The 12118-nt window shown below is 43.2% G+C and overlaps 1 protein-coding gene across 2 annotated transcripts; it reads right to left on the reverse strand.

Annotated features, from left to right (window-relative positions):
- Nucleotides 1-521: 521 nt before the first annotated feature.
- On the reverse strand, nt 522-11908 carry LOC133909250 (serine/threonine-protein kinase RUNKEL-like). 2 transcript variants are annotated; one of them, XR_009908335.1, is made up of 11 exons: nt 11717-11908; nt 11458-11547; nt 10797-10849; nt 10567-10642; nt 8436-8497; nt 8272-8350; nt 8112-8171; nt 6295-7866; nt 2305-3174; nt 867-2118; nt 522-778 (listed from the first exon to the last, which is right to left on the reverse strand). XR_009908335.1 is itself a non-coding variant. In XM_062351601.1 (10 exons), exons 1-10 carry the CDS (start codon nt 11762-11764, stop codon nt 1000-1002), a joined length of 4029 nt encoding a protein of 1342 aa, XP_062207585.1. In that variant the 5' UTR covers nt 11765-11908; the 3' UTR covers nt 522-999. The 2 variants fall into 2 exon arrangements, 1 of the variants encoding a protein (XP_062207585.1); XM_062351601.1 differs by having other exon boundaries at nt 522-2118.
- Nucleotides 11909-12118: the final 210 nt, after the last annotated feature.

The following is a 12118-nucleotide window of genomic DNA, read 5'->3' on the forward strand; positions in this document are numbered from 1 at the left end:
ATCAGTTTTTGAAAAAAAGAAAAACAACATAAGCAAACAACAAATGGTAAATGTACGTTTTTCTCTGCACAAGCTCTTTGCAAGCTGTGATAAGTACAGCGCATACAGAAAGTCTATAACAATCTTCTTACGGGAATAATAAAGACCAGAAGGATATGGTCAAGTCAGTGCCTACTCCTGCAGAACCACACGCAGAAACCATTGGCGAAGAAACATGAAAGCGAAATTTCCGTCTCACCCTATTGATCATTAGTGCGTTCTTCAGCCAATGAAGAATGAGGATGCAAGTACAGAAGAATAATTATGTGAAAATTTGTTGTTAAAAGTTAAAGGAGTATGTACTCTTCACAATTAAAACAAAAAAGATAAACGCACTATTTTAATGAACCTCTGGTCCAGAGTAGATGACTAAACAATGGAGAAAGACATGTCTCATGAAAGGATCCAAAGGAAAATGCTCTAAAATGGACCACCGTGCCATTATTGTGAAAGCTGCACAAATAGCAACATGGTTCAGGAGCTAGGGAACTCTTAAACAACACAATTGCATGTAACTTAATAGGAGTTTGTTGATGATGTACAAATGATTATATGGGACTATAGTATTCTCAAAGAAATTACAGGTACCGCAGAATTACATGAAACTGAAAAGAGATGCCAACCAAAATTGGCAAGGAAATGCAGAATAGGGTGTTGGCCTCTAGCCACCTTCCAGATATGGTAAAAAACACCATATACAGCAGCCCCGCGTCACACATGAATGATAACATAAAACATCCTGCACATGGATGAGCGAGGGTACCAATTGGCAATAGTGGCAAAGAGTATCAATTGAGATCAGCAAGATGGCCACGGAAGTAAAATACCTGTACTCGATGAGGTCATGCTCACTTGCTCAGCTCATGTACACGGTGCATGAAGGGTGGAGGAATCCAAGGCCATCCTATTAAGATCACTTGTACAATAGCAGCCAACCTGCCTGCTCGACCACATTGCGGTTCAACCACAGCGAGGTAAGAGCTGCAATTCGGCGCCCAAATAAGAAGCAGCCTCAGCAAGACGGCTGTCATTGGAGCCCTTGAAAGCTGAAACAAGTGCTTCCACTCGCATCAAAGCCGATACTGATATTGACAGAATCATTCCCTGGGCTAGATATTGTCTGCAAGAGAAGGCTAGGCCATACAGTAAGCGAGTCAGCTGTAGGCAGCTGCCATGTTTCAGCAAGTCCAGCATAGCACTCAATTTAGGAAGATTAGTCAACAAGCCCACTGTAGCCTCTAGAGGTGCTGCCTTGAGTAACAACACCACACAATCTGACGCTAAATCACTTATCTGCGGATCTGAATTACCAACTAGCTCAAGAAAAATACCCATATTGCCACCAAAGTCGCATATATCCATGACGCAAGATTGTTGATCAACAACAATGCTCATGCCGAAGGCACTATCAACAAGGAGTGCTGGCTCTTTGGAAAGGGTGACACTTTTGTTGCTGCCAGTGCCACGGATAATGAAAGCTCTGCAAAGTTCCAGGGTTGGTTCAAGAAAATCATCCATGTCTTTTGCAGCAACAAAGTCAAGTAGGTTCCCTATTCTTCTAACAACTTGAAGCTGAGAAAGAATATGGGTGTCCATCTCGGGAGCAGATGCCAGAGCAAAGCAAAGCTTGACATTGCTTACATTTGCATTTGATAGATCGCCTAGCAAAAATTCAAAGCACTGGGATACTGTCGCTTTGTGTAGAATATGAGAGACTTTCACACAATCATGTTCCATTAGCATTACTAGCAGTTTCTGTGCATATATGGGTATGGGATCTTCATCCTCTGCAAATGAAGGGTACAGCGGCAGAAAATGCTTCTGAGAGATCAATTTCAAGTCAGTTATTGTTTGTTCGTCAGCAGTTAATGAAGAGTCACTGAAGATCACAATCATCACATCAAAGAGTATCTTCAAACACAGAAATCTGGCATCACCATCTTTATTGCCCTTGTATAAGATGGATAAGCTTGGAAGGATACGACTGGTGAATATTGTATGTTCACCGAGTATAACAGAAGGCTCCTCTGTAGCTGCCTCAAGAACTCGCAACAATGTCATTTGGAAATCATCCCTAGCCTGAAAATACAATAAGATGGACATAAATAATCCAGCAAGGCCAAGATTTGTGCAGCTAATACATTGTGCAATACAAAACAAAGACATTGTTAAGGCGTGACAGCACCAAAGTTGCCATTACGTAATAAATGAAGTCTCCATATACTCTCATCAGGGTGTAATATCCATACAGTTCACAAATCATACCTGAAACGGTGCCTCCAAAATCTTAATAAGATTTGCCAACTGAAGCAATACATGACTTGTCACAACTCTGTGCTTGAAGGATGCACTTCCAAGAAGATGAAGGATAACAGGAAACGAATGAATTGTGCCCTTTGGATGAGCTCGTCCAGCTAAAACAGTAATGGGTCCATGGCGTTTGCCAGCCATGACCTGCTGTACGTCACTGGAGATGGTGTCAAGAATAGCAGGGACCAAAGAAGCAACCAACTGCACAAATGCTTCTGTACATTGATGAATGAAACCCTCCTTCTCCTTTCCCAATCTATCAACCGCCGATATTAATTTTGCATTGCAAAAGAAATGAGGAAGCCACCTTCGACTGTTCTTGCAAAGAAGAGCAACAAACGAAAGGGCTTTCCCACGCAGAACATCAGTTCCCTGTTCTATCAGAGAAATGAGCCCAGGGACCAATTGTTTGTCATCCGATAATGAAAGAATACAGCGGTTCATATTTGTTACAGTGTGACTGTTAACTAATGCTGAAATGAGAATATTCAGACTAATCTGCTGTTCACGTGGATTTCCCTTGATGAGTGTGCATGCAATATCCTTGAACGATAGCTTCTCCAGTATTAGATGAATGCATGTTGGACTGAAGCGAGCGAGGCGGGCCAAACAAGATCCTGCAACAAGCCTTGTACTCTCCTGCTTTCCAGTTGCTTTATAGATGTAGCACAGATGTCCAATCGCATCCTGGGAAGCAAAACGTGATGTCCATTCTGTTCCTTGGCTACATATGTTATCAATTGTTCGTAAGGCATATAGCTGGGCTAGATCATCTTCGCCCTTACGCAAGATAGATGACACCAGCGCAATTACAGCACTAGGAACCTGTACAATTTCCAATTCCAAAGTTAAATCAAGAGTAAACACATTAGTTTGATTTGAACATACAAATTAATGGAAAGGGTCATCATATGCTACTTTAATGACCACATAAAATTACATGAGCTAAAAGAGCTATGCAGTTGTTTCATAGAAAATAGCAGAGCAGAGGCTAGATCGCTCATTTGTAGTCACATATGCAGTTACTCAGCTGACCCATAAATGATCCCACAAAAACAAGTATAATTGCATTCAAAGAAATTAGGTGAAAAACTCTCCACTCAAAGAAATAAATTATGAAAATTCCCAAATTTGTGGGAAAAATCATAAGGACCTGTTGGAATATTGAATATGCCAGCCAGCATGGCCGAGCCTACTGCAGTCGTGCGGCCCAGCACGGGCTGCCTCCTAACTCCCTCTCCCATCTGATAGAGTTTGTTGTATAGATAGACTTGACTTAGAGATGAAGTGACCTCTGTACATTGTACTATATATAGCCCCCAGGCTCTCTGAATAATCAAGCCTGAGATTATTCCCCCACTCCCAATCTTTCAGGACCTAAACTGATCAGACTATTATTTTCATTGGAAGTAAAGTTGAGCCATGATATTGTAAGAGCAAAAATGCTAATTAACAAATGTAATTTCAACATCTATGCATGTTGTATCAACCTAAAGATACATTCATCATGAGCACTACAATGGAAATATACCATAAGGATATCAGCTATAGCACCCTCGCGTCGCCTCCTCTGGCGACTTGGGGGCAACCTCGTCGCCCCGCTCCTCCAACCCTAAAAGGGCTCGCCGTCATCGCCGACAGGCAGTGGCGGCGGCCGTCACGGCTCCCTCCCGCCACTCCCCTCCACTTCTCTTTCCGTCGGTTTCCTTTATCTCGCTCCTCTCTGGTGTAGCGGCACGGTGGTGTTCGGTGGCATCATCAGCTCCCGGATCTGCACTTTGAAGCATGGATCCACGCCCTGTCACCCAGGTCTGCGTGTCGGCAGCTCCCAGTTACAGAATCTGTGCTTCGGTTGGCGCCCAAGGTCGGGTCTTCATGTTGGCGGCGACCGGCGGCCGCATCCAAACGGCGGCGGTTGGCGGCCAGTGGTGATGCCTGATGGTTGGTCTGCACGTCGGCGGGCACCAGTGGCCGGTCCTCACGCCTAAATCCGCGCTGTCACCGGGATCTACGCGTCGGCGGGCTGCAGTGGTTGGGTGCGGTGCCGAGGCGGGGGTTGCCCCCCCCACCTCCCTCCCCTTGCCCCGGTCGTCACCATGTTTTGGGACCATCCACCGGTCGATTCCTCCCCGCCTTGGCCGGATCTACCCCCTTGGTGGTCGAATCCGCTCCGTCGGGCGTTGGATGGGTCGATCTCCAGTTTGTAAGGGTGCTTCCTTGTTGGCGGGCTTCGGGACCGGTGCAGGCGGGCGATCCAGCGGACTCAACGGCCTGCTGCTACTCCTTGCTGTCCGGCGGTTTTTCCCGACCATCCTCTTCGTGCAGTTGCCTATAGATGCAGAGTTCCAACCGTGCTGACAGCTGACTGTACTTCCAACATTCCAGTCGATCTGGGTCAATGGCATTGTGGGCAGCAACGGATGTTGTTGTTGTGGTTCGTCAGCACGGTGGGAGGCTGTCCATCCGGCGTTCCCAGTCAATCTGGGTCGACAGCTTTGCGGCTAGCGGCTGCTGCTAATGCCGCGATGAGTCGGCGCTTGAGGGAGGCCTCAGCACACAAAGGGAAACAACGGCAACCGCACCGTCGGACCACCCGCTGAGTCGCCGACTGCGCCATCGGGCTGCCTGTTGAGCCGCTGCTGCTCGTGCACTCCTTCGGCTTTTTATCCGTGCCAATCGTAGCCTTAGCGTTCTACGTTGCTCCTCCCCTTGCCCAGCCTCTTACTGTTCTGCAGGTTGGCCAGTGGGGAGTTTCATAACGCTAGGTTGACCGTGGGACAGCGCGGCTACAAGGGGGTTGCGTTGCTACTGCTTTGGCATTGGCCCTTGCGTGGGCTGCCCGTTCCACCTTATGTGCAGGTTTTTAGGACGGGGAGCTGCGAGCGAAAGCTATGCCCAACTTGCCGGTGCCAATGTTGATGACACCCTCGGGCGCCATTCCCTCCCTGGATGCGGCATTTTCACATATCCCTCGCCCTAGATGCTTTTCCAGGTAAAAACCCTGTCCGAGTGTCTGGATGAGCGATGGTGGCATCGGTGTCATTTCCTTCCTGAAGGCATCGCTTCGAGAAGTGCTTGTTCTCTTCTGTTGGTTTACCCCTACGTCCACGCTTCGCAAAGGCTCTTCATTCTGGATTGGCGTTTCTCAACAGCGATGTGATCCAATGTGTGCTCCAAAGCGACACGCTGCCAACTTGTGTCTCTGAGGTGTGGCATGGGAGCAGGGCTCTACCGATCGAGTGGAGGCGTGGGAGCAGGGCTCCGCCAATTGAGTTGTGTGAGAGGTAGTTGTTTGGTTGGTTTAGCGCATGGGTTGAGTTGGGTTGGACTTCTCTGTTTGTCTGGTGATGCTAGTTAGTGTAGACGTCGTTCTGTTCAAGTCGATGTCGTATTGTCGTCTCGGAGTTGAGAGTTGTTAAGGTTATTCAGTCCAATTTTCCTCATAAACAGGGTCAATTTTCTTCTTTTTTTAATAACATTGGTATCACTAGTGCCGTCCTTTCGGAAAAAAATACCATAAATTAGTGTATAATGGAACGATCACTACAACTGAGCTTGTATGGTTCAATTAGTTTTAAGTTTCTATACCATAGTATTGTATTGGTGAACACTGAACACATTAGTTGACATCATGTAAATAAAGACAAGAGCGTGTCTAGAGTATGAACACATGTGGTGAACATCTATGCAATGTTATGTATGTGAGCAGTACTGCAGTGTGCTTATATAAATTAAGATAATTTTAACTCCTAGAAATTTCTACTTAGGAACATAGCCGACGGGAAGCAAAGATGTTCCACAATGGAATCAGTACCAAGTATTAGATATTTCTACCAGCCACTACTGTATTAAGGTAATGTATCATCTAACTACACAATATGATCTAAGATATTGACTAGATAAACAACCAAAAAACATAACATACTCTTCATTTTAAATTCTGACCTGCCACAAAGTTGCAGACCTGTTATCCTTCAAAGGAGATTCTTGGGCATTGATTTCTTTCGTATCTTGATCAGATTGGGTAGAAATGTAGAATAATAACTCTCCTAGTGTTGCCATGCAGAATCTCCGGAGTTTATCATGCTTATCCCTTAACCCATCTGATAGTGCATTCAAAATTCCTGAACTTGCCAGCTCCACATCAAGAGCAGTGGAATAGCGTATTAGCAACCCCATAAGTGAGGCAATTTGGACACGTAAGACTGAAGTTTTTGACAGTCGAAGCATTTTTATAAGTAGTAACATAATTGGGCCATTGGTTATTTTGTTTGCAGCATCTGAGTTCATGCTTAACATCTCCAGGTATCTGATAGTATTTTGTTTTTCTGAAACCTGAAAAGTTCCACTTAAACTCTGAAGTATCTGACTGTTGAATGCATTCATCTGTTCCTGTGGTAACTTAATATAGTCACATGCTGCAAGAGTTTCAAAAGGAAGTGTGGGGACTGTGTCCACAGCTTTATCTGCCTTCCTACTAGGCATAACTGGTTTAACTGCAAGATCTGTAGGATGCCAGAATGCTTCAAAGATGTTAGATGGCTCAGAACCAGTTGCAGCACCTGGATTTACCTTTGCATGTTGTGCTTTCCTCATACATGTAGTAGGTAGAGTGGCCACCACATCAAGGTTATCTGAACAAGAATTCTGCTCAGTTTTCATCATGATATCAGGCTTAACTGAACCCTCATCAGTGAGCATATCAACCTGATTCTCTTCATTACCATCAGTGGCTTGAGGTTTTTCATTTACTGTGGATCCAGGATTATCTGATCCATCAGCATCATCCGGCGCATCACCCTCTGGATTTTCACCAAAATCAAGCTCCATGTCATTGTTTTCTATCTTAACTTCAGTCTCGTTCTCAGATGTTTCAGTGGGAGGGCGCCTGTAGTTCTCCTTGTCCCTTTCCTTTTGCAAGTTCATCTTAGCTATGCGAGACATCCTGAGGATATTTACACCTTTGAAACCATCAGCCTTAGGTTTTGCACTATTTTTCTTGCCACTTTGCACATTCTTAACAGGTGTCATGAACGTCTTACTAGAATTTTCATCCTTCCTCCTAAGGCCATTATACTCACGGGGCTTGGGTGGTGTTAACTGTCTGGAAGGTTTATCACCATTTCTCTCAGTTAAATATGGTGTAGCAGAAAGTCCAATCATGCTGTCAAAAGCAGGCTGAGGTGGTAAAGGAATCATCGGTATACTTGTTCTCCAAAAGTTATGATCACAAAGTTCAGACCATTGCAATCTTTCTGCCGGATCTTTCATGAGTAAGCAATCAATCAGATTTTGAAAGGACCTTGATGGGTTATCAGGTAAAGGTGGTGTAGGATCCGAAATTATAGATTTGACTAACTGCGTAAATTCTCTGCCCACAAAAGGGGGCCTGCCTGTATAGCATTCATACAAAACACAACCAAGTGCCCAGAAATCAGAAGCATATGAGTGAACTCCTCCCTCTCGAAATAACTCAGGAGCCATGTAGCATGGTGTTCCCCTCATGGGTTGTGGCACCTACAAGCCAGTAGAAATTTAGGGTAGGAGAAAAATAATCAAATGGAGATGAAAACATGATTGTTTTGTTACTATTACTAGTACCGTTATTATCATTATTGTTTTCACATCATCTTTTTAGTTGGATCTTGTGGATTTCATCTCTAGCCTACCCCAACTTGCTTGGGACAAGGCTGATGTTGTTGTTGTTGGAGATGAAGACATGAGGAAAGGAAACACTATAACAAAAGAAAGTGAAAGCTTACATCTCCAGGATTGGTTTTCTCGATGTCTTTTAAGCGCCTTGCTAATCCAAAATCGCACAGCTGGAACAACAAAGAGAAAAAAAAAGTATTGTGAGTTCCAAGTTATTACGCCCTGCTTTGGTAGTGGCGTATTAAGTCTTTGCTCTGGTTCAGTAAGTACCTTCATGCATCCAAATTCATCAAGTAGAACGTTTGATGGCTTCAGATCACAATATATAATTCCTTGAGAATGCAAGAACCTATCCAATACATTCCCAATAAATCAGTTTTTTTACCAACTATACAAAATAAATTATGATACAAGGTTACCAAAAAGAACTTTACTGAAGAGCTTTGACAAGATCGTAAGCCAGGTCATGTATAGAATTTTCAGGCAGCTTCTTATCCTGCAGGGAAACATAATCTATGATGAGGCACAATACATAAAGGCAAGGAAAACAGCAAGAATGGAGCAGCATTTGCCTTCAACTACGTAACATACAATAAAAGTTCCATATATCTACTTATAAGATGGATCATGGCAACACAAGTACCAGAAAAGAACTTCATGGGCTACCCTTGTTTTGTCTAGGCAGAAATGCAAATAACTAAATAGCAGTAAACATGCCTTGCAACAGCCTTGTGTACCTTCTGAGCAGATTAAAATCAATTCATGGCATAGAGAAAACTACAATTTCCAGGAAATACTACCCAACGTTTATCATAAGGAATTATTGGGTTGTTAACAAAATGTGGCGTATAAATGGATGGCCCATAATAGTAACAATACTACTGAACTACTAAAAACAACAAACAGCACTAGCAGGATACCAAGTAGTTCTAGTTTCCTTAGAGTTGAAGATTCTGTATTTCTGCAGTGCGCATATTGGATTTTCAAGACTTCATTGCAGTTTCCATGCTCTCCCGCTTTTGGAGAACAAATGCTTAGCAGCAGTTGGATGGGAATGGTTTGATGTGCACCTAGGGCACATCAGGTTTAGAACATAAAAGCAGTTGATTCAAGATTACCATACATTCATACCTCAATGTAATCAAATAGAAGGCCACATACATGGATGATAATTCTATCATTTTCTCAAGCCAAAGTATATTTTATATTGTAGTCCGTACTTCCAACATTTTAGCTTGACCGCTATTACTTTGAGGTATCCAGCTAAGTAGCAAATGCAAACTGATGATGTGGACATTTTCCCACTTCAACAGAGATATGCAAGGTACAACATAATGTTTCATGTGGAATTTACTTAGTACCTAATAAAATAAGTTTCTTATGCATCTATCTAAGACGCATTTACATATGTATATATAGATGTATACATATATGTATATATATACATATGTATATATGTGTGTTATTCTATACTACATGTTGTAACTCATCTATATATATACATATATATATATATATACATACACACATATACACACATATATATATATACATATACATATATAAATATATATATATGTGTGTGTGTGTGTGTGTGTGTATGACGAGCGCCAACCCCACACGACCGAACGTGCTCCCACCACTTACCCAGCAGGCCCATTGGATGACTGAGTGTGTTTTCACCTCGTGAGCAACGATTGCAACTACACACATAGATGAGTTACAACATGTAGTATAGAATAATTGCAACTTACCTGTCCAGACTGACTGATTGTAACTAATTATGACTATGTTGCAATCGGCAATGTTGTAATTGTATTGTTCAGCATGTTATAACTAGATTGTCTACCATGTAGTAACTATAGTGTTCACTATATTGTAACTAGAATGTCTATCTTATTGTAACTAGTTGACACTCAACATTGCAATTCACCATTTTATGACTGCAATATTCACCATATTGTAACTAGAGTGTCTACCATGTTGTAACTATAGTATTCATCATGTCGTAACTAGAATGTCTACCTTATTGTAACTAGTCGACACTCAACACTTTAGTTCACCATGTTGTAACTACATGGACGTAACTCTTTTATGATCCTAAAACTTCATCAAAATATAGCCTTCATGGATCTCATTTTGTCATGCACATTTTTTCCAACAATATACTTCAAACGGGTCGAAAATCGAATATGTGGTTCTAGAGATATTGCATTTTAACGATTGAAATCAATAAAAGATCTCCTACGTATAAGTCAGGTGGGTAGGATGATATGTGACGTAGCACAAACTGGTTCGCTGGCTCCTTTGTTTTGTGCATGTTGGAGGCCGGGCCGTGCGCGGGGAAGAAGCTGACTCGATCAGGCGGACAACACGCAGCGGGGCGGACAGCACGCAGCGTGAGACTATTCAGGCGCAGAATAGCCTCGTAGTGTGTGTGTCCAATACTTGCTAACTTAAAAAATTGGTTACAAATTTCGGAGCATAAAAATATATGTCATGCATTGTATATCCTTTTCAAAACTAGAGAACTGCATAGAGTAATAAAATTGATGAGTAAAATACCTGCTCAAGCAAGCCCTTTAAGTCTCCACCAACGCAATACTCCAACACTAACCAAAAATGTGCAGAGGTCTCGTACCTAGGAAGACAAGTACAACATAAGTACGGTATGAACTGGGATGGTCACAAGTTAAAAGGAATAAGGATATTTTCTCAACCTATTAACAAACTAGCCATTGCCACTCTGCAAAATTAGCCAAACTGAACTTAATGAGAGTGCCTAAGAATCTTACCAGGAGTAAAATTTCAGGACATTAGCATTATCTAAAGAATGGAGCATCCGGACCTGCAAATATAAGTTCAAAAACGCCATTAGTACAATGGAATAAAACTAGACAAAGAAACGAATACAAGCATTCCTCAAACTTGTGAAATAGCTGTACAATCATGCTGCCAGAAATGTGTCCTCGATCTGAAACTAAATGCACGCCAGACTGATATCCTTGCCAGTAACATCTTACTACATTATTAACCTTCGTCATTAAGTGTTTGCTCGAAGGGGCATCCAAGAGAAAAATAGGTGACACAAAATGGATTCTACTTTGTAAAACAAAATAAACAGGTATATTCTATACCATATAAAACAGCATATGCAAATTAAACAGCATTGTCATAAGCAAGTGCAAAATGTAACTTCTGTGCACATCTTATCGTCAATTCACCATTGAAAATTTAAAATCAATATGCGTAACTATCATCAATTCAAGGTTTGGCCAGCGCTCCAAAATTAGTATTAAATGCTGCATAGAGAACAACAATTAACCAAATCCTGATAGCTAAACAGCCTGCACCATGTTCTCGAGAGAAAAAATAAACAGACCCCACCCAGAGAAACCAAAGATCTACTGATTCAGTCATAAGGATCATGGTTCGAGCAGGGTGAAGCGAGCTCACCTCGTTGAGGACCTTGGAGCGCTGCGACTTGTCGACGCTCTTGACAGCGAAGTACTCGATGGTCTTCTTCTTCCGCCCCTTATAGACCGTCTAAAACCCCCACCACCACCAAATCACACAACACACCAAAAAAACAGCGAAATAATCAGAAGTCACTCGCGCGCGATCCCAACCCTGCTGGATCTCGGCGGATCCGGGGCGGGAGAGAGGGAGGAGCGTAACCCTTTCAAAGCGGGGGAGGGGAGGGAGGGAGGGTTACCGAGTGCTTGCCGCGGCCGATGGCCTCGTAGACGTGGAAGTTGTTCATGGCGGAGGACCAGGAGGAGAGGCGGAGGCAGGGCTCGCCCTCTCGCCGCCGGCAAGGGTTAGGGTTTGCGAATCGGGGCGGGGAAGCGGAGGACGGAATGGGGGGAGGGGAAGACTGAAGAGGGGAGAGAGAGAGAGAGAGAAAGAGGGATTTTGAATTGAGATGGCCGCTGCGCAACGCTCGGCTAGTTTTCAAGTTTTTGGCTAGCCGGTACGGACTGCGGAGGCGCTCGCCTCCTCCTGCTGATTTTTTTCATTTTTGAATTTCTTTAGTTTTTTCTACCGTTGGTTTTGTTGCGTTTTCCATATGGGACATTGCCCTGATTGATGCCACTACGAGGAATTTTTTAATAAT

The sequence above is a fragment of the Phragmites australis genome, chromosome 1 (assembly GCF_958298935.1).
Source record: "Phragmites australis chromosome 1, lpPhrAust1.1, whole genome shotgun sequence".
In the NCBI taxonomy this organism is placed as follows: Eukaryota; Viridiplantae; Streptophyta; class Magnoliopsida; order Poales; family Poaceae; genus Phragmites; species Phragmites australis.

Bases quoted from the DNA above. Each gene is read 5' to 3' on its own strand.
- LOC133909250 (XM_062351601.1), bottom strand. From the start codon at position 11,764: ATGAACAACTTCCACGTCTACGAGGCCATCGGCCGCGGCAAGCACTCG. The intron at 10,643-10,796 runs GTAAGATTCTTA...TTGTCTTCCTAG, and splicing joins GTCCTGAAATTTTACTCCTG to GTACGAGACCTCTGCACATT. The intron at 7,867-8,111 runs GTAAGCTTTCAC...ACTGGCTTGTAG, and splicing joins AGAAAACCAATCCTGGAGAT to GTGCCACAACCCATGAGGGG.